Source organism: Candida parapsilosis, contig 005807 (genome assembly GCF_000182765.1).
Source record: "Candida parapsilosis strain CDC317 annotated contig 005807".
Taxonomy (NCBI): Eukaryota; Fungi; Ascomycota; class Pichiomycetes; order Serinales; family Debaryomycetaceae; genus Lodderomyces; species Lodderomyces parapsilosis.
The window spans coordinates 533,294-553,591 of NW_023503280.1; the positions used below are offsets into that span (position 1 = coordinate 533,294).

Here is a 20,298-nt window from a genome sequence, read left to right on the forward strand (position 1 = left end):
CAAAATTTCCATTTTGAAAAGCGTCTCTATTGTTTTGGTTGTGTGGAAATTTTGTTTGAAACTTTCACGAGATCAAACACCCAAACTATACAACAAAGAACAAAGTGGAACGCAATAGAGGAATGTTTTCAAAGATCAAAAACTTCTCTGAAGATGTGGCCAAGAGTCTTAGTGATCTTAATTTGGCGGATCAACAGACTCAATCACAACAACAAAAACCAGACCCATTGGCTCAACTACAACGGAATGCACGAATATTACAAACAGAGACACCAGACTCCGACCAATTGATTCAACCAAAAGACGAACTGGAGTCTGATGTGCAATCTCGAGTATCAACACCACCCAATAGTCTGATCGAGACACCTCCACAACAACAACAATCACAACAGCCACAAAACTCAACCATCAATATTGACAATTTACCTCCCTCGATTAGGTCGAAAATGAAGAAATTTGCCAAATATGAAGAGAAGTACCCCGTTTTGTTGGAAGCGTACAAAGTTGAAAAGAAAAAGACAGAATTGATCAAAATTTTCGACAACGTGCTTAGAGAAAACACTCCGGTGTCGTCCATATCTGAAGCAAAAACACTTATTGACTACCTCAATGGCTTAAATGAGAAAACGAAGCTACAGAGTAATGAAATTAGGAAGTTGACCAAGGAAAACTCTGTCCTCACATTCAAGATTGCCAAGTACGAACAGGATGGAGAGGATGCGGTGTTTCGAAAGATTGAGGATTTGAAAAAGGAAAACAACGGGTTAAAGCAACAAATAAATGCACATGAAAACGATGTCGTAAAGTTAAAAGAAGAGAAACTCGAACTTGAGAAAAGAGTTGAAGAGACGGAAAAGTCTGTTGCAAAAGAAGGAAACGTTGAAATGCCTGATCAACTGAAGCGTTTGTCTGATGTCGATGATAAGGAATTGGTAGAGGTTAGGAATAAACTTCAACTGAGGGATACAGAGCTTGAGAAACTTGCAGGTGAACTTCAGGTTGCAAATAAAGCCTTGGCTGAAAAGAGGGACGAAATTGAAGATTTAAGAGATCTGATGAAAGATATTGGAAATGACTTGGTAACGGCGAGGGAGGAAATTAAGGATTTGAAGCTGAAGGGAGAGGTCGGAAGTTCCAATGGAGATGTAGTAGACGCTTCGTATCAAGGTGCGGATGCCGAACTCCGAAAGCAGGTCTCTTTACTATCCGGCAAAGTCGAGTCATTGACGGATACAGTATCTCAAAAAATGGCTGAAGTGAAAGACTTGCAAACACAAATTTCTAAGTTAGAAGATGAATCGCATAAAGAACAATTAGCAAACAAGCAATCAGAAGATAATCTTCGAAAAGAAATACTGACATTGAAAAAGGAGTTGCAAGAGCAAAATGAAAAGTTGAACGCCACTGAAAAGGATTTGAATGTTCAAAAAGAAGAGAAAACAAAGTTGGAGGAAAGATTGCAAGAGTGTTCCAATGCCAAAAGCAACCATGCTTCATACAAGTTAGAAATTTCGTCATTACAATCCAATTTGACCCACAAGGAGGAGACAATAAAGGATCTCAGAGAAAAAGTAAAGTCACTAAATGAAGCCAACACTGTACTTCAATCAAGAATTGACAAGTTAGAAAGCGCAAATAACGAGTTACAATCCAATTACATGGAATCACTTAGAAATAAGAATGAGCTTTTGACCAAACAGGAATCATTCATTGAAAATGAGAAATCGTTAAATGTGCAATTGTCAAAGTTACAAAAGGAGAAACAAGAGATTCGCAATGAGTTGGAAAGCACACGAAGTAGCTTAGATAAATTATTATCTGAGAAACTGACAGCTAGTAACGATGTTCAGCTGTACAAGAGACAATACGATGAATTGACCATGAAGTCAAAAGAGTATAACTTAAGAATTGAAAGCTTAGAAGATGACTTATCAGAAAGTCGAAATTTGTTGCAAGAAAAGACAAGAGAAGGGGGAAATTTGAGACGATTGTTGATTGAGGCAGATGAAATGATGAGACAAAAGGATTCCGACCACAAAATAGAGCTTAGAAGGCTAGAAGATGAAAGGACTGAGTTGGAGCGGAATAGTGCAAAATTGATCAAAAAGAAGCAAAAGGAAATTGATGAAATGAATGCGACATTAGCTCAATTCAAACTACGCATTGCAAATCTCGAAGATAAACTTAAAGGTTCAGCCTCTGCATCACATAATGAGGCAGCTATTGACACCCACCAAGTGGATTCAGAATTGCAACTGCAAATAGATACTTTAAGGGAAGCACTTTCGGCTTCATCAAACAAGGTTAAAGATTACGAGAAGTTGAACACCACTTTGAAGAAGTTAAATGAGGAAAATATTTCCAAATTTGAGAGACTCTCTAAAAACTATAAGCTACTTACTCAGCAATACAGATTGATGAAGGACAATGAAAGTCGACGCGGGTCAGCTGAGAGTGTAACCTCCATTGCCAATGGAAACGAAAGAGAAAGTTTGGATGAGAAGAAGGGAAAGGAAAAACAAGCTGATACTAATATTGCATACTTGAAAAACGTTCTACTTGGATATTTTGAGCATAAAGAGCAACGAGAACAATTGTTGCCAGTTTTAAAGACTTTATTTCAGTTTTCCAAAGATGATGAGGATAAGTTTTTGATAGCGTTAAAGTAGCTAGTAAAGGAGGAAGTCAAAAGATCATGACCTGTTGTATCAACAAAAAATAAAAAGTAAACGCAAAACATTATCCTAAGTTGTAGCCTTTCTCGATTATGAGCGCACGGAGTTTTACAGTATTTGCAACCACTTCGGTCGAAGTGCTGCTCTATTTCTACGCGATCTTGTTTCTTGAAAAAAAATTTATTCAGCATTTGTATCTTTCACTGCATCTCAACTATGATGCAAGACTCGTTTGCTCAAAAAAAGCAAAGCATACTCAAAGAGATCTCAACAAATGGGCCAGACAACTTGGACGCATCCCCTAAGGGAACTATAGATGAACATTGTATACCAATTATCAATTTGATCAATTCACATTGCGACATGGTGACTACTTCATCATGTTCAGGTCGAGTTTCTGTATATTTGGAGGGAACTCAAAGCAAGCTCGTACTGAAAGGGAATGAAGGAAAATGGATATTCGTCACCCACGATACTTCAAATCTTGCCAATTGGTTCAAATCTATAGATTTCCACTACGTGCATGAGTACCCAACATCATCGTATGAGAGCAGATCGATATTGTACAAATTTGAAGCGCTAATATTGCATGTCAAATGTCGAAATCAAGTGACTGCCAATAAGTTGTACTCTGTTGCCATGAATTGTGGGTTTAGAGAAAGTGGGATTGGAAGTAATTACAATGTGGCAATTAGAACCTCAATCAAATTGGATGTACCAATTGGGTATTTAGGCGACAATGAGGTTTATCAATGTTTTGTTACTGAAGAGTATTTGAATTACATCACAAATGTTTCGTTTGATAGATTTAGAGAAAATTTTAAGAAATTGAAACTACTACATCAAGCCATCGAGAAGAATATCATAAATGTCGAGGAGCAAACTGCAAGTGTTGGTGCTGAAGACTCGATACTAGAAGTATCACAAGGTAAAGGTTGGGAAAGTATTGAAGAAAGACGAGCTAGGATGAAACAAGAAGGTTTGAAAAGAAAGGAGGAGTTACAGAAAGCTAAAGAGTCTGCTTCCTAGAGTTCTGAATCTTTGCGTGTATAATGCAGTAGTCTAGACGTATTCTCAGAAAACCTGCTCTGTCCATATCTCTGACTAATAATTGATGATGATGAATGATGAATAATGAATGATTCATATCTGCATGAACTGGAAAAAAAATATGCCTCACCTTTTCTTTAGTCTGAAAATTTTAATATAATTTTTCATCCCATTCATTGCCCTATATCAACCCATTAGCAAACCTTATCATGTCTGCTACAGAGAAATTGGAAAACTTATCAATCGACGAAAAGCGTAACGAGTCACCAACAGCAAAACAAGAAAGTTCATCTTCTGAACAAGCTGAAGAAGTTGTCTTGGGTGAGGATGGACAGCCATTGTCAAAGAAAGCGTTGAAGAAGTTGCAAAAGGAGAAGGAAAAGCAAGCAAAAAAGGCCGAAAGAGAAGCACAATTAGCCAAAGAGAAAGAGGCTAGGGAGAAGGAAGCAGCAAATGATCCAGCAAAAGCCAATTACGGAAAGTTGCCACTTATCAATTCATCGACCAAATCGAATGTAAAAAGATCACAAATTGCTGATTTATCAGCTGCAAACGATGGTGAAATTGTCACTCTCAGAGCAAGAGTTCATAAAACCAGACAACAAGGTGCAACAATGGTTTTTTTTGCTTTGAGACAACAAACCAACATCATCCAAGCATTGTTGAAGACCAACAAGGAAACCGATGACAAAGCCATTTCAAAACAAATGGTAAAGTGGGCCGGAGGTATTAGTTTGGAAAGTATTGTTTTGGTAGAAGGTAAAGTGTCCAAAGTTGATGAATTGGTCAAGTCAGCAACTGTTCAAGATGCTGAAGTACACATCACCAAGATCTACACCATTCAAGAAACTCCTGAGCAATTGCCACTTTTGTTGGAAGACGCATCAAGAACTGAACAAGAGGCTGAGGAATTGGGATTACCTGTCGTCAACTTGGACACTAGGTTGGATTCAAGGGTTATTGACTTGAGAACTCCAACCAATCAAGCTATTTTCAAAATTCAATCTGGTGTTTCACAACTATTCAGAGAATTTTTGTCAAAGAAGGGGTTTACCGAAATTCATACACCAAAGATCATCGGAGCTGCATCTGAGGGTGGCTCAAATGTGTTTGAGATTAACTACTTTAAAGGGTCCGCATTTTTGGCACAATCACCACAATTGTACAAGCAACAATTGATTGCAGGTGATTTTGAAAAAGTGTTTGAAGTTGCACCAGTCTTTAGAGCTGAAAACTCCAACACTCATCGTCACATGACTGAATTCACCGGATTAGATTTGGAAATGGCTTTTGAGGAACATTACGATGAAGTTTTGCAAGTGTTGGAGGACTTATTTGTATTCATCTTTACTGAATTGAAGGAGAGATATGGTAAAGAAATTGCCACTGTTAGAAAACAATTCCCAGTCGAAGAGTTCAAAATCAACATGGTTAAATTGCATTTCAAAGAAGGTATAGCCATGTTGAGAGAAGCTGGTAAAGAAGTCGACGATTTTGAAGATTTATCAACTGAAAATGAAAAATTATTGGGTAAGTTGGTTCGCGAAAAGTATGACACCGATTTCTATATCTTGGACAAGTTCCCATTGGCTGTGAGACCATTCTATACCATGCCAGATGCAGAAGATCCAAGATACTCCAACTCGTATGATTTCTTTATGAGAGGGGAGGAGATTTTATCCGGTGCTCAACGTATTCACGATCCAGAGTTGTTGAAAGAAAGAATGAGAGTACATGAAGTTGATCCAAATACTCCAGGTTTGAACGATTACGTTGATGCATTCACTTATGGATGTCCTCCACATGCTGGTGGTGGTATTGGTTTGGAAAGAGTTGTTATGTTCTTTTTGGACTTGAAAAACATTCGTCGTGCCTCATTATTCCCAAGAGATCCAAAGAGATTGAGACCATAAATAAGATGTGTAGCGATGTTTTTAATATGCTTTTGAAGTGAAGGTTCGTAGGTTGAGTTTGTGTCGAAAGTGCGGCTCTACAGTCAATTTTTGGCAGTGGATGGAAAAATCCGCTGATGAAATCTCTCTTCAAAAGAATGCAAGAAACGAGTAAACAAAGAAGGTAATCGATAAAGATACATCATGGAAGCTACAATTGTACCCCATCCGAAGGACACCAATGCGACTATATTGCTAATGGGATTACGAAGAAGTGGGAAATCCTCGATCTGTAAAGTCGTTTTCCACAACATGCAACCGCTAGATACATTATACCTTGAGAGTACATCCAAACCAACTAATGAACAATTCTCATCGTTGATTGACTTGTCTGTTATGGAGCTCCCCGGACAATTAAACTACTTTGAGCCAAATTATGATTCAGAAAGGTTATTTTCATCTGTTGGGGTTTTAGTATATGTAATTGATTCTCAAGATGAATATTTGAATGCTTTAACAAACTTGTCCATGATTATTGACTTTGCCTATAGAGTCAATCCAAAAATCAACATAGAGGTCTTGATCCACAAGGTTGATGGATTAAGTGAAGATTATCGCATGGATGCCCAACAAGATATCATGCAAAGAACAGGCGATGAATTACTAGATTTGGGATTGGAAGGAGTTCTGGTTAGCTTTTACTTAACTTCAATCTTTGACCATTCAGTATATGAAGCATTTTCAAGAATAGTGCAACGTTTAATTCCAGAGTTGCCTTCTTTGGAACACATGTTGGATAATCTTGTACAACATTCAAGCATTGATAAGGTATTTTTATTTGACGTTAATTCCAAAATTTATGTAGCTACTGACTCACTGCCAGTCGATATACAAACATATGAAGTATGTGCTGAGTTTATTGACATTACAATTGATTTAGATGACTTGTATATTGAAAATGATCAAAACAACAACAAGAATGGGGTCAAAGGTGCCAATGGAATTAAAGAATTGCGCTCAGTTAGCCATTTGTCAAATGGATCTACTTTATACTTGAAGCAAATGATCAGAGGATTGGCGTTAGTGGCGTTGATACGGAACGAAAACTTTAATGGTGCCTCTGCAGATTCAGAAAAATCATTGACAATTATAGAATACAATGTTGATTTATTCAAACAGGCGTTAGTGAAAATGTGGATTCCAAAGCATTGAAACGTGTGAGTAATTCATAAAACGGTTGTATAGAGAGACATAATGAACATTCGAAGAGACGTGATTTTCGTGGTCCAACAAACTCTCTCTACTCATGCTACGCTATCAATTCGAAACTGGAGTTTATATTAAAAGCATCTATAAATAGAGCTTCAACTCCAACAAAAAACAGCGAGGATACAATCCGGGGCCACTGTGCACATAATTGTGTTGATCGTATCCCCGAAAATTCGATATCAACAATGCAGGATTATCGACAATCGATCAAACTGAAAAAGAAAAACTCTAAAAGTTAAGTAAAGGAAACCAAAAATTAAAAGACCCACACTTTCTGATTCAACGGCCTCCGTGGCAAGAACAACTCCTCCAAATCAACCTAACAAGCAGGCAAAATATCAAAGTATTCATACACCACAGAATAAACAGCTGAACCATTAATGAAAGTTGGCATTTTTCAATCCATGGCGGTCTTCACCACTCTCCATACGTCAGCTCCGAGAAGACATTCAGTAAGAGTGTAGGCAAAATGTGCAATGCCTCTGGATCTAGTAAATGATTGCAAGACTACTTGATCTCCTGCAATATCTCAAGGTAAGTATGAAGAAAAAGAAAAAAAAGGGAAAGAAAAAAAGGTAAAAAAAAAAAGTTGGTGGGAATTGAGAGGTATTTATAATCAAGAAAGAAATGGTTTGCCAGCTATACACGACCTTTTCATTAGATGACACTTCTAACACTTGACTCTAAAAGACGCCAAAACTTCTGCTGACCTATGCAGATTGATTTCGGACGTGTCTTTCTTATTGCTCTATAAACCGGTACTGACAAGCATACATCAATTCCTTTCCTGGGTTCCTCACATAAAGTGGATTTTTGGGATTTTTCAATAAATGTGGTGTCAAAAATACTCCACCAATTCCCGTGAATTTACCTTCATTCAAATTCAAGCCACCTGTAGTGACAAACCCAACCACATATTCATCCTTACAGATATTCTTTTCATATATTCGAGCATTGTTTTCAATAACTCCTTCTCCAATTGTTTTGAGTGAAATCAAAGCAATGGGGAGCATCTTTAATAATAAATCGCCATCTTCTGCTTCTAATAAAAAGCGGTCTTTTCTAAACTCAGAAGGTCTCACAACTGATAAAATACTTTTATGTTTATCTTGGATCTTGTTGGCATAGACTGCATGCGCTACTTTGGTCGCAAAGGAATTTGCGATTGCCGGAGAACCCGACGAGTTCCTCTTTGCCTCTTCCATTCTTTGCAATGTATATATTGCGCACTTCAAGTTATGCCAGTCACAAGTGTAGGCATCGTAAAGGGTACTGAACCGATCTTCCGATTTCTGTAACGATATGTACTTCTTTGGCTTCTTAGCGTCAGTCCCTCGACTCAAATCACCAATCATGCAATTGTACTTTTGCCCGTCATCGGTCCATGCATAATCATATGGATATGTGGGTTTGTTATTCTCAAAATTGAACTGATAAATTTGCTTCAATCCACCTGCTTTGATACCAGGTATCTTCACCAACTGGATCCAAATGGGCAAGGTCCAATACCAAGGGCATATCAATGACCACGTTTGAGCTTCAGTCTTAGTCAACAAAAGTGGAATAGTACTATGCAGTACTTTTTCAAATGGCGTCCCGTGACTTTGAATCCTTCCCAATTCTTTGATTGATAGTTGGTTTTCATAAGACGCGTATCTCCCTTCAGGTGAGAACAATGACTTGAGCGTTTTGGGGTCCGCAACACACTTGTTATTTAGAAGCATTACCGTATCATAAATATCTTGTTCGTTTTTGATGGGAAATTTTGTAGGTCTAGTCCAAAGACGAGGATCGTATATCTCGAAGCTCAATGTAGTGCCTACTGGGATCAATGAGTTGTCACTGTGTGAAGACAACGACGCCCAAACAGTTTTCAATTCCTCAGATGGATCTCGCAAATGCAAAACTTTGCTCAAGTATTGTAAACTTAATGGCCCCAGCAAGTCGATGCTACCCAAGCTGTACCGGCAGTCGGTGAGCTCTATTCCAGGCCAATCACGTAAAATAAAGAATTTAAGTGAATCCACAAGTTTCTCGTAGTTGTCCGTTTGAACTTGTATAAACATCACCTTACTCTCTAATGAAAGATAAATACAACCGAAAGCAACTGGCTCTTTTCGAATATAAATCAAACCATTGTATGATCTCTTTCCAGTTAAAATCGAAGAAGGGGCAATCGTTCTGTTTAGCAAGGTCCCTACAAAATAGGGAACGGCTGTGTCGCGTGTCCACGTGAGCGTCAAGGTACCCCTGTATGAAGTATCAAAACACACTGCCTTGTACTTGTTTTGCCTGTTCATTAACCTGAAACATTTTTGTGTTGGAGTATAAGGAATTTGAAAATGGCATCTTTTCGACATCTTGAAGCGTTTTGCGTGCCATATGTGGGTTGGAATCCATGAGAATTTAAGCTGCCTTTTGCCATACCTTATACTTATTGGTGGAGGCAGAGCCCTAAATCCTACTGCCGTATGATCAAATGAACCAACTGAATTATTGAGCTTCTTCTCCAGAGGAGTCCATCTTTGATCCAATGTCTTTGAAATCTCCTTATGTTTGGCACGTATATTACACTTTGTCCAAATTTCTCCTGGAGTACACCTTTCTTTTTTCATTCTTGATGCCACCTTTAATAACTTCTGCCTCTGCAACAACTTGTATAAATTTCTTCCCCTAGCCACTTTTCTTGAAGGTGCATTAGCTCCTTTCATTTCCCTCAATGCTTTGGCTCTCAATCTTTTGGGAATCCGACTTATATGATGGGACGCAGCTCTTCGTCTCATCAGTCGAGGCAAATTTTGAAAACATCGTGAATTCAATGCTTGTTTGCTTTTCAATTGCGACAATTCAAATGCATTAATTTCATACTTTCTTGATTGTAAAAATTCAGGCACATTCAATTTGGTGTCTTTTTGATCATAAGAAGCATCATTGTTTTGTGCTTTGATATTTCGACTGTCGTAAAGCCTAGTCTTCTTTTTGTTTAATTGCGATTTCTTATCATTACGTGGTTGATTATTCATGTGAAGAGGTGTAGATGGCTATAGTATACTTGGGTGGTTATAGTTTAGCTCTTTCTGTTTTAGCTTTCTCTCCCTATATTGAAAGTAAAATAAAAAAATTGAAACTTTAGACACGCACGTTTGGTTGAAAAGAATTTTTCACTCACTGAGGGTCTTTGTTCAAAATCTAATTATAATGAACTCTACTTCATTGCAATGTTGTCAAGAGAGAAGACGAGGGAGTAGAAAGTGGAAAAGGGCAAAAAGAATGCTCTCAGCAGGATTCGAACCTACGATCTCCTCATTACTAGTGAGGTGCCTTACCAACTTGGCCATAAGAGCGTGTACAGTATTTTTCGTTTTTTTAGTCAATATTTCGTGTTTGTGTTGCATGAAAAAACCTTACGTGTTTCGCCGTATAGCTTAAGATTTTTATCAACTAGTGGACAATCATAGCGGGTTGCTCTGTAAAAATCATATGTATTCTAGCTTACGGGGTGTCTATTGGGACTTCAAATCCGGTTCATTCTCTTACCCATCTTATAACCATCTTGATTTAGAAGTCACATTTTGCTAAGAATTGGTTGCAAAAAAAGTAAAATGTATATTCATCAATGATTCTTCAAGAATTACACAAGGCTGAACCAAAAACGTGAGCCGCGAGAGGATCACCCAACTAATCACAACGTTTTCAGCTGAAACCTCCAAAGCATTGTCAACACATTACCAGTTGCTAAATCGTTTCTCAAATGCATAATGAAATGTATTGAATAAATATTAAATCTAAATAGTCGAGAACACTAGTATCCTCATAACCAGCCATCACCCCATCCATCTTCTTCTTCATCATCGCCTGTATCAACAGCCAAATTTAAATTCAATGTTGGTTTGGGTTTGTTCGTATTGGCCTTCCCACCATGTCCCAATCTCAAGGATGTCGGTTTTTGTTTAGCACCACCTGGTAGTTTTCTCACTGGTCTGGTGCCTCGAGTTGACGTATGTGTGCTATCTGTTAATTTACCAAGATTAAGTTTGCGAACCGGCTCAACTAGTGGCATTTGAATTGTTGCCTCATCATTGGCAAGCCAATCATCATTGAATTCATTGTCGTCCCACCCTTGACTCTCGCCGTCGTCGTTGTTATTCTTAGTTTCACCTGTGTTGATAGGAGTTTCCAATATAGGCAATTGTTGTTGTGTAGGGGTACCAATACGAGTAATATCCGGCGTCGATTGATTGAAATCCTTGTTTAACTGACCACCAGCGGTACTAGCGCCACCACCACCAAAAGAAGCGAGTTTGTTGACCACACCCCATCCAAAGTATCCACCATCATTGCCTGTATGTGAATCTGAAATTGACGCATTAGTTGTAGAGTTGGTTACTTCCTCATCTACTGGTTGTGGTTTTGGCGCATATCGTTTGTAAAATTCACGTTCTTCTTCATCCTCATCGGGCTCAACATCAGGCAACTCTTTCGCATGAGCTTCAACTGAATTCAAGTAAAGATCAAATACTTCCTTAGCTTCTTTGCGTACTCTTGCCGATTTCTTATCCATAAGCGATATCGCCAAATGTCCCAATATCTTTGAACATATCTCTTCCAAGGAAAACTCATCAATCAATGACTTGAATCCATTCAAGGCAGTGATTTTGCATGGGACAAATGAATCGCGTAATGATTTCGACAATGCTGTGATGAGGACGCTATTTTTGGAATTTGTATATATCTTGGATGAGATTTTAATGATTAAAATTAACGTGTTTACTCTTATTGACGGTTTAGGGTCCATTTGTGACTTTGCCAAAATACGTAGTAGTTCCTGATTAACTTGCTTGATGGAAATTTTATCAATAATGATTGTGATTGATTTCAATGTCGTTTCTCTAATCAAGAAATTTGTATCTTGGAATCCAGTGATTAAAGGACTGAATATCTTTGATTGAATCTCAGAATCTTGGAAAAAATCTTGATACTCAGGCAAATGAGTCAACAACACCAATCGCACTGATCGATCAGCTAGACCAAAACTTTCAAAAATTATCGGTTTGATTTGTTTGTTGAATTCTTCGGAGTTCAATTTAGTACCAAATTTGATAATTAGATTGAGAATAGCAGTTAATGTCTCTTGTTTCGCTACTGGATCAAGGACATTGGAATTAGAAGTCGTTGTTGTTGTTGTTGTTGTAGTAGTAGTACCAGGGGTGGCGACTGCATTACCACTGCTTTTCAGCAATTGTTTATATTGGCGTATCAATTCAGGTAGCAATTTGTAATTCAACATTCCTGGAGGATATATATCATCATCATCAATATATTGTGGCAACTCATACTTGAAAAAGGCAATTTTCTCGCCATCATTCTTAAACTGCAACTCGTGCAACAGATGATCAAATTGAATTACTTTGTTCTGATTGTGAAAAGATTCCAACTCCTTTATGAAATTAGCAATGGTGGATCTTTTGGCATATAATCTTTTGACAGGACCAACTAATTTCACAGGCAATTTCACATTAGTGTCAACAACATCCTTCCTGCCAAACACAGAATACACAAAGCATGCCAATTTATACCCATCCAACTTCTTGGGGTTTTGTCTAATAAATTCATGATCAAGATCTTGCTGTTGGAGATGAGGCAAATTTTGGCTCAAGCGATAAATTGGTTGATCGGGGTCCGAGTTCAAATTAGTAACGACTTCAAAACCCATCAATTTCCATTCCCCCAGTCGAGTAACAAACACTGAATTGTAAAAATTTAATCCACCATAGACTGAATTACATTCCTCATTAATGAATTTCAATGATTTCTCAATCGAGTAGAGACCAGCAACTAATGCATCATTACTCAAGTTGTTCACTTCCAAGTAATTTGACAATGGCACAACTCTTTCTGTGATTATGTACAAGTTTGAATCATTTTCGATAAAGTCAAATATGGTAATAATGCCTGGGAATTTGATCAATTTTAATTTCTTGAAAGCATTCCGAGCTAGTAGTTCATATCGTTGAGTCTTGGGTTCATGAATATTAAACTCAAATATCGATATTTTCGACGAGTTCTTGGGGTTGATACCATCATATAAAGTCCAAATTGAATTTTGATTAGTTTCAAGTTGCGATGTGGAGGTAGGTGTTACTGGGTCAACAATTTTTTCTTTGAATGTATATGGTATTGATGAGCCAGTAAATGTACTCAATGTCTTGCTGAGGAAGTTCATTTCGATGGGAAAAGCAAAGTCAGAGGTGGGAGCAATACACGGTGAAGAATCGTGGTGGTTGTTTGGACTTTTGAGAAAATTTTCAAACAAGTGTTGATTTTGTGCGTAAATAAGGACACGCTCTTTATTGACAAAAACGCGAAAACTCAGAAAAAGCTCTTCTAAAGCTTTTCCCATAGGCTCTTGTGGATAAGTTAGAAACAAATGAGTTTTTACATTATATACTGTTACAAAACATCAAAAAATCGTAAAATATATAACCAATTGGTAAGACCATCTGATTAAATTAAAGGAGAACCATCATCACATAGAAAACAAACGTAGATCGAAACCCGAGATACCTCAACTCATCTCCATAGCAATTCCCAACCTTTGGCTCACTCTCTACCCCTTCACATCCTCAGGACTACCATCGGAACCCACAGAGCCAGCATTCTTTTGCCTTCCTCTTCCTCTAATTCCCTTATTGGAGTTCTTATACAAGCTTTTGAAATACATCAATAATTCTTTCTCATCAGGAGGCAATCTTTCCAAAGCAGGCCCACTCAATTCAGCCAACTTGTGAGTCAATGTATTCAAAGTTTGTGAATGGAATCTATTTTGATGTGACTTCAAATTTCCCAATTGAGTAAATGATTTATCACAATTGTCCAATTTACATTCAAATGGCTTCACATTTTCATGAGTGAGTTTGTGAGCTTCAAGGTTGCCCTTCCTGCTGAAGGACCTATTACATACGTCACAAGTGAATGGTTTTTCACCTGTGTGTAATCGTAAATGTGTTCGTAAATTGCCGCCTTGAGTAAATTTCTTGTGGCAATATGTACATTCGTAAGGCTTGTACCCTATATGGGAACGAATATGAACTTCGAGATGAGTAGATTGGGTAAAGTATTTCAAGCAATAAGGACATTGTTGTGTTCTAACCTTTTGACGTTTACTATCATGTACATCTTCCCCATCCAGATGAGGTGATGAGTGCGACTTGGACTTATGTGGTTTTTCAATCCCACCAACAAGGCTAACTGGTCGTGGAACCACCTCGCTTTGCAGTGGTTGACCCCCGAGTCCATAACCCTCACGTACTGCCAAAATACTTCCGTCAGGTCCTTGATCAATTGCTTGAGTTACACCTTTATCACGAGCTTGAATCACCAACATTAATTGGTCAATCTTGGTAGCTCCTAAAAGCGGCCGACCATCCTCGGACCTGGCAATCTGTTGAGCTGGAATTAGATTGGGATTGGTGGGGGAAACAGCTTGTGGATTGACAGACTCAGCAATCTCCTTTGATTTACGTGAACGCTTTGATGGTTGCTTTTTTTTCTTAGTTGACCTTGATCCTTCGACCTGTTGTTGTTGTTGTTGTTGCTTCTGGTGTCGTTGCAACAGTTGTTGTCCTTGTTGTTGTGGTTGCGCATACTGCGGAGGCTGCTGGAATTGCTGCTGTTGAGGTACGTAGTATTGTGGTTGTTGCTGTTGCTGTTGCTGCTGTTGTTGTGGTGGGGGTATCCCTTGTTGTAAATATGGTTGCTGATAGGATTGCATTTGTTGACGGCCAGGTTGTGCAAACATTTGCAGTGGAGGTATCTGTCCTTGAGCTTGCTGTGGTTGATTTGATAATGAGTATTGGTATCCTCCCATAAAGCTGCTTTGCCGATTGTTTCCCCCCGGCAGAATCGCCAGAAAGGAAAGTTGATTGCTGAAATTGGGGTATGATGAATATTGATACTGATTTGGTGGGGACAATGGGTTTGCATTGGTTTGGAATACCCTTTGTCCCTGTGAATTCATTGAAGGGCGTTGATTGTAGGAAGATGTGGGGTAAGCAGATGGGTCCATTATGCTTCTATTGTACATGTTTGGGGACGTTTTTGGGGATTGTGGTTCATCATTCGGCTTAGATGCTTTTGATGAGACTGACGAAGTAGGTGATACTTCCTTTTCGCCTTTGCTGCTTTGTCGCCTAGCTTTTCGATCTTTTCCACGCTTTGCGACATCAGTATTTTGCTTGCTACTTGAATCTTTCCCCTTTTCAAATATATCTTGCCTTAAAGTGGTATTTGTATTCGAAGAATTGGCCGACGAAATAGATCCACGAGGGTTTCTCAATGTAGATTGATTGTTTAGAATTTTCAAAATTGAATCACGACGTTGTTGATCATTCATATTAGTGAAATCAATTGATCCATTGGATATCATATTCTGTATTATCTCCGTAATACTATTGCTGAACCCTATCGAGCCTGGTTGGTTGGTATTGTCGATCCATGCTGACAAATCAAGTGACCCACCTTTACCTTTGGCGCTACTGATATTATTTGGCGCAACGGCACCGGCACCAGCACCAGCGCCTGTAGCGGTTACACTCGAGGTGCTTCCAGCTGGCCCACCAGGTGCACCACTGAGTGAAAATTTCAAATCACCCTGTTGCCAAGCAAAAAGATTAGCCATGCTTTCCCTATTGTTACCAAACAAATTTTCCAAATCTTCAACAGTAAACTCTTGATTTGGAATTAAGGACATTTGCCGTGAGCGTGATGTTGGTGGTAAATTGGGAGCCTGGTTTCCGGTGGCCCCAGCAGTCTTGCTTCCGCCCGCAGAAGTAGAAGCCTGGTGTAGTTGTTGCGTAGGAGGACCCGATTGCTCACTAATGGAGTTGCCATTGGATCCTGGTAAATTGATGAGGGAACTAAATATACTGTTTGAGCGTGATCCAAGTGGATTACCAGTTGATTGGTTCAAGCGCGGATTTCCTGATGTCGTTTCATACGATTGCTCAGAAGTTGGTCGAATTTGTGATGATGATATTGGTGGAGGTAAAAAAATTGAGTCTCCTCTACTTCGAGGACCAAATTGTTGAGGCGGAATTGATTGCAACGTTTGTGAATGCTGCTGTTGCAGTTGTTGTTGGTGTTGCTGCTGTTGCAGTTGTTGTTGTTGTTGTTGGTGTTGTTGCAGTTGTTGTTGTTGGTGTTGTTGCTGTTGCGATCTTTGGAATGATTGATTGGAAAAAATGTTATTGCTCATTTGTGGTGGATACTGCGATTGCGATTGAGTTGATTGTTGTTGCCCAGGCGGTGATTGATGTTGTGACAGGTGCTTTGGTGGTTGCGAATGTTCTAGATAGCTCATTGTGAATTATAATGTGGAATATTGTTGCTGAATTTAATCGTTTATTTGAATGGAATTCGTTGACGCTTTGGTATAGATTCGAGTTCAGTAGGTCGTGGTACGTTAACACTGTCAAAGTCTGTAGTATCGAAGTGTTTGCTGTTGCTGCTTAAATGTAGACCGGTAAACAAAAATGGTGATGCATTTTATGTTCAGTAGTAAGTTAATTGTAGCAGTAGTACTGGTGTGATATGAATTGTTTGTACTATTACTGGTATGTGTGTATGTGTGTGTAAAAGTTCAATTGAGTATATCTGTACTTGATGGGCAGTGTTCAATGTCTGGGTGTGGGTGTGGGTGTGTGTGTGTATTTTAGTTTTTTTTGTTTTGTTGATGATTCTTATTTTTTCTATGTGCTTTTTAGTGAATGATTGTGTAAAGTACGTGATGTATGTGTAATAATGAATGATGTATTATAATTTCATATTGATGACAAGAGAGCACTTTAAAAAGACGTAAAAATTCTAAAAATGAGTGCTGAAATGTTCAACTATTAAAACCACTGCTACACGTATTGCCAAAGAGATTGATCAGGTAATATATGCATTGTCTATACTCTACGCATTTCGTAATGGGGGTGACCAATGATTCAAAGCTATACAACACAGTAGGTCTTCTGGTCGTTTCAATGCTATCATAGATGATAGTTTGGGAAAGGCTACGGTTACTTCATGAATAGAGCATCCTCTTTGTCCTGACACTCGTATAGTTTTTGCCCTCCCCCCCCTCTGTAACATCATCCCCTAGCTGATTTTTTTTTGCAACTTTAACCTAACATTGTGCTTGTTAAACTCATATACAACAGATATTGAAGAAGAAAATCAGTAAGTCAATGCTGGTAACACTGTATTCTGCTCTGTTGTAGGTCAATCATTTGCACCTGGTGCTTACTAACCTATTGTATATATGAATTGTTCCATATTATCAAACTAAATCTATTATGGTAGCATAGTACAAAGTAATAGCAATCATTACTTTACATTACTTTTAGTCTACACAGCTATTACGTCGTACTTACATACATACACATATACATATAATAAACCCATACCCTTTCTATTTTTTAAACAAAACAGACCACTTTTTGCCATATGACCAAAGTGATAATGACCAAATACACACTTGGTCCAAGGAACCAAATTCATTTATGGCTCATGGTAAATACCAAAAAGAAAAAAGATGATTCATTTTCGTTGATTTTGTGACTGTACGCTTTTATTGTCTTTGCAAGTGGGGAAGACAAGAAAAAAATTCAATAGCTTTGATCATACTAAGACAAATGCTATATAAGCCTTCAAGAAATAACATATCAGGCATCTACCGTATGATGATTTAAAATTGGTTGAGATTAGTCCCAACTGTTTCAACTCTGTCATCGTTGTAAATAGCATTAAGGTTTCATAATGATCTTGTGTAACATACTAATCAAAAACCATTCTTTTCTTTTCGTCCTTTCCTTTTTTCGGAATGCAATTGAAATTCCCATAGCGCATCATCAACACATATTCAAATTCTTTTCCGCAGATGCCCGGTTTGCTTTGTCCCTGCACTGATGTGCATTTTCACGAAGCAACGGATAAAGAGATTCCAACATCTCCTTCAATATATATTGCAACCCAATCATTTTGTCATCAATCTTACCATTGGATTTTAACATCTTTCCTTCAAACCATTTTGAACAGCTCAAATCAGCTCTCTTTGGGAAAATCATTTTGTGAACAATCTTGACAAATCTAGCCACAATACCAATAAAATAACTTTGTCGTAATAGACTAACCGCAAAATTTTCATCCAATGGGATAGTAAACATAGCAATGGTGTTCTTGACACAATATACTAAATCATCATGTGATAATTGATCGACCCTCTCTAAATCGTATTGACGTGGTTTGGGACCATTTAAGGGGAATGTAAATTTAGTTATATCAAATTTGGGAAAGAAATTGGTTTGCGAGGTTAAAGTGGTGTTTGTACTCGAATTAGCACAATTACTAGCTTGCGTGGAGTTTGTTGCTGACGTTTCGTTTGTAGTTGCTGGGGGATGGCGCTGGTTGGATAGGGAGCGATTTAGCGAAGATGGCAGTTGGTTAAAGTCAGCTGCAATTTCATCCTTGTTGGGTAAAGCAACATCAACTTTATTATCATGTGATGACGATCCTGATGGTTGTTCCTGATTTTGCTTTTCATCCTCTGTTTCCCTCATGTCCGCATCAATAAGAGATTGATCTGCACGAGAATCATTGTGATATTTGTGTTGACAAAGCAGGGGACTATCACGCACATTCTTTGGGATAACCGTATCAGAAGTTTGTAATTTGACATCATCATTCGGGTTTTCTGAAAGTTGCCTCAAGCTACTTCGTCGCAGTTGATTATCGATCTCGAGACCATTTCCACATACTTGCAATGGATCAACTAACTGTTCAATTTCTTTATCCAAGTGTTTCTTATCACTTTCTAACTTCAGCATCTTGATAAGCAACAGCTCGTTCTCTTTCTCTAATCTCGATAACTTACTTAGCACCATCTCCCATTGTCGGCGACTCACAGTCATAAATCGACCATCATTATCTTTGGAGTCGCTAACACCATCACTATACCCTTGCTGATCTATAGTATAGCCATTGATTTCGTTTCGAAGAGGCAGTCTTTGCCGTTGTCGTTGTTGTTGTTGCTGTTGCCGTTGCTGTTGCTGTTGCTGTTGCTGTTGCTGTTGTTGACGCAAATCAAATTCATGTGGCGAGTTCACTGCAGTACTATGATAAAATGGGCTACTACGATCAGGACTTGAAGGAAATGGAAATTGTGACATCATGATAGGATTCTTCAATTGAGACTCATTTGAATTGACGTTGCTTGTAGAAGAATTTTTACTACGATGAGGAACATGAACTCCAGATTCTGTTGACTGAGATTGTGCTATTGGTTGTTCATCAACGCAAACAGGATACGGAAGCTGCTTCTCCGTTTTGCGTTGCTGATCATCACGCTCCTTCAATGGGTCTACTTGATGTTGCCAATTCTCCTTATTGTCAAAATGGTTGGTTTTCAATACTGGTGTGCTATGATTCAATCCACTCGGTTTTGGTTGCCAATTATCGTCAAATTGCAAAACTTGATCTTGCTGATTCTGGTCATTAAAAGTGAGATTTTCCACAAGTTTGCTTGCTGCCAAATGCATTGATTCTTTATGGTTATCAGGTACATCATCTATGTCATCCACAACACCACCTCTTAATAAAACACTGTTTAATGAAATTGAGTTTTCAAGTGTAGGTGAGTGTGCATTGGTGGTGGTACTGCCAGTGCTATCTCGATGTTGATGACTTCTATCTTTGAATGATTGTGATAAGTTGGGAGTGGATTCAGTATTCATGATGGGAGTGAACTCAGGTGTATATATTTGTATATATATCACTATATCCTTGCAAAAGAGTAAGCGATAGATTGTAAACTACACATGGGTACTTTATTTTTTTTTTGGAGTTGGAAGAGGACGCGTAATTTCTACGACAGCACCACAAAACACATTGCATTGTCAGATGGTTTTGTAAGATATAGAAACCAATGGATAAAGACAGAGAGTATATGATCTACTACTGTACTCATTGCCATCCTCTAAACACAATGATTTAAACTGAAAGTTTTCCGTATCTTTTGGTAACTATCCATCTGGTATGCTGCTCTGATGTTGGGCACAGCTTGGAATAAGATTCTGATCTTGTTGTTTGATGACATTGAACTGTCAGTATCAATAATTTCAATCGGCTACGACATTTTGTGCTGCTACTTTTTTTTCTCAAAGTTGTATAGTTGTGTGTGCATGTGTGTAAAAGGTTAAAGATGGCGGATATGTCCGTATCGACCAAAGGGCTTGCTATGATCAATTGTATTTGCTTTGGTGAGATTTTTTGTAATGCCCTTGAAGTCAAAGAGTTTTTGCTTTTCCAAACGGTTCTTCTCGGCTGATCCTGTGTGTTGCTTGTACTGAAGGGGGATAAACAATGTACCGGGT

At 38.4% G+C, this 20,298-nt stretch overlaps 8 protein-coding genes and 1 non-coding gene across 9 annotated transcripts; 4 read left to right on the forward strand and 5 right to left on the reverse strand. All coding sequences in view use genetic code 12, as the record gives it.

The window, feature by feature from the left end:
- Positions 1-122: 122 nt before the first annotated feature.
- SYS3 (Sys3p) lies at positions 123-2,669 on the forward strand (the record flags this gene model as incomplete). The annotated part of the gene is made up of 1 exon (XM_036808092.1): positions 123-2,669. The coding sequence occupies one exon, from the start codon at positions 123-125 to the stop codon at positions 2,667-2,669; it is 2,547 nt and encodes an 848-aa protein (XP_036664863.1).
- Positions 2,670-2,894: 225 nt separating this feature from the next.
- CPAR2_802390 (tRNA methyltransferase) lies at positions 2,895-3,704 on the forward strand (the record flags this gene model as incomplete). The annotated part of the gene is made up of 1 exon (XM_036808093.1): positions 2,895-3,704. One exon carries the CDS (start codon positions 2,895-2,897, stop codon positions 3,702-3,704), a length of 810 nt encoding a protein of 269 aa, XP_036664864.1.
- Positions 3,705-3,934: 230 nt separating this feature from the next.
- On the forward strand, positions 3,935-5,638 carry DPS1-1 (aspartate--tRNA ligase; the record flags this gene model as incomplete). Its single annotated transcript, XM_036808094.1, has 1 exon — positions 3,935-5,638. One exon carries the CDS (start codon positions 3,935-3,937, stop codon positions 5,636-5,638), a length of 1,704 nt encoding a protein of 567 aa, XP_036664865.1.
- A 183-nt stretch (positions 5,639-5,821) lies between these two features.
- On the forward strand, positions 5,822-6,829 carry CPAR2_802410 (uncharacterized protein; the record flags this gene model as incomplete). The annotated part of the gene is made up of 1 exon (XM_036808095.1): positions 5,822-6,829. One exon carries the CDS (start codon positions 5,822-5,824, stop codon positions 6,827-6,829), a length of 1,008 nt encoding a protein of 335 aa, XP_036664866.1.
- Positions 6,830-7,626: 797 nt separating this feature from the next.
- On the reverse strand, positions 7,627-9,909 carry CPAR2_802420 (ribonuclease P/MRP protein subunit; the record flags this gene model as incomplete). Its single annotated transcript, XM_036808096.1, has 1 exon — positions 7,627-9,909. The coding sequence occupies one exon, from the start codon at positions 9,907-9,909 to the stop codon at positions 7,627-7,629; it is 2,283 nt and encodes a 760-aa protein (XP_036664867.1).
- A 248-nt stretch (positions 9,910-10,157) lies between these two features.
- CPAR2_t_cp_Thr(AGU)_58 lies at positions 10,158-10,230 on the reverse strand. The gene has a single exon. It is a non-coding gene; the product is annotated as a tRNA-Thr (tRNA).
- Positions 10,231-10,697: 467 nt separating this feature from the next.
- On the reverse strand, positions 10,698-13,286 carry CEX1 (Cex1p; the record flags this gene model as incomplete). Its single annotated transcript, XM_036808097.1, has 1 exon — positions 10,698-13,286. One exon carries the CDS (start codon positions 13,284-13,286, stop codon positions 10,698-10,700), a length of 2,589 nt encoding a protein of 862 aa, XP_036664868.1.
- A 207-nt stretch (positions 13,287-13,493) lies between these two features.
- Positions 13,494-16,244, reverse strand: CPAR2_802440 (uncharacterized protein; the record flags this gene model as incomplete). The annotated part of the gene is made up of 1 exon (XM_036808098.1): positions 13,494-16,244. The coding sequence occupies one exon, from the start codon at positions 16,242-16,244 to the stop codon at positions 13,494-13,496; it is 2,751 nt and encodes a 916-aa protein (XP_036664869.1).
- Positions 16,245-17,778: 1,534 nt separating this feature from the next.
- CPAR2_802450 (uncharacterized protein) lies at positions 17,779-19,659 on the reverse strand (the record flags this gene model as incomplete). Its single annotated transcript, XM_036808099.1, has 1 exon — positions 17,779-19,659. One exon carries the CDS (start codon positions 19,657-19,659, stop codon positions 17,779-17,781), a length of 1,881 nt encoding a protein of 626 aa, XP_036664870.1.
- Positions 19,660-20,298: the final 639 nt, after the last annotated feature.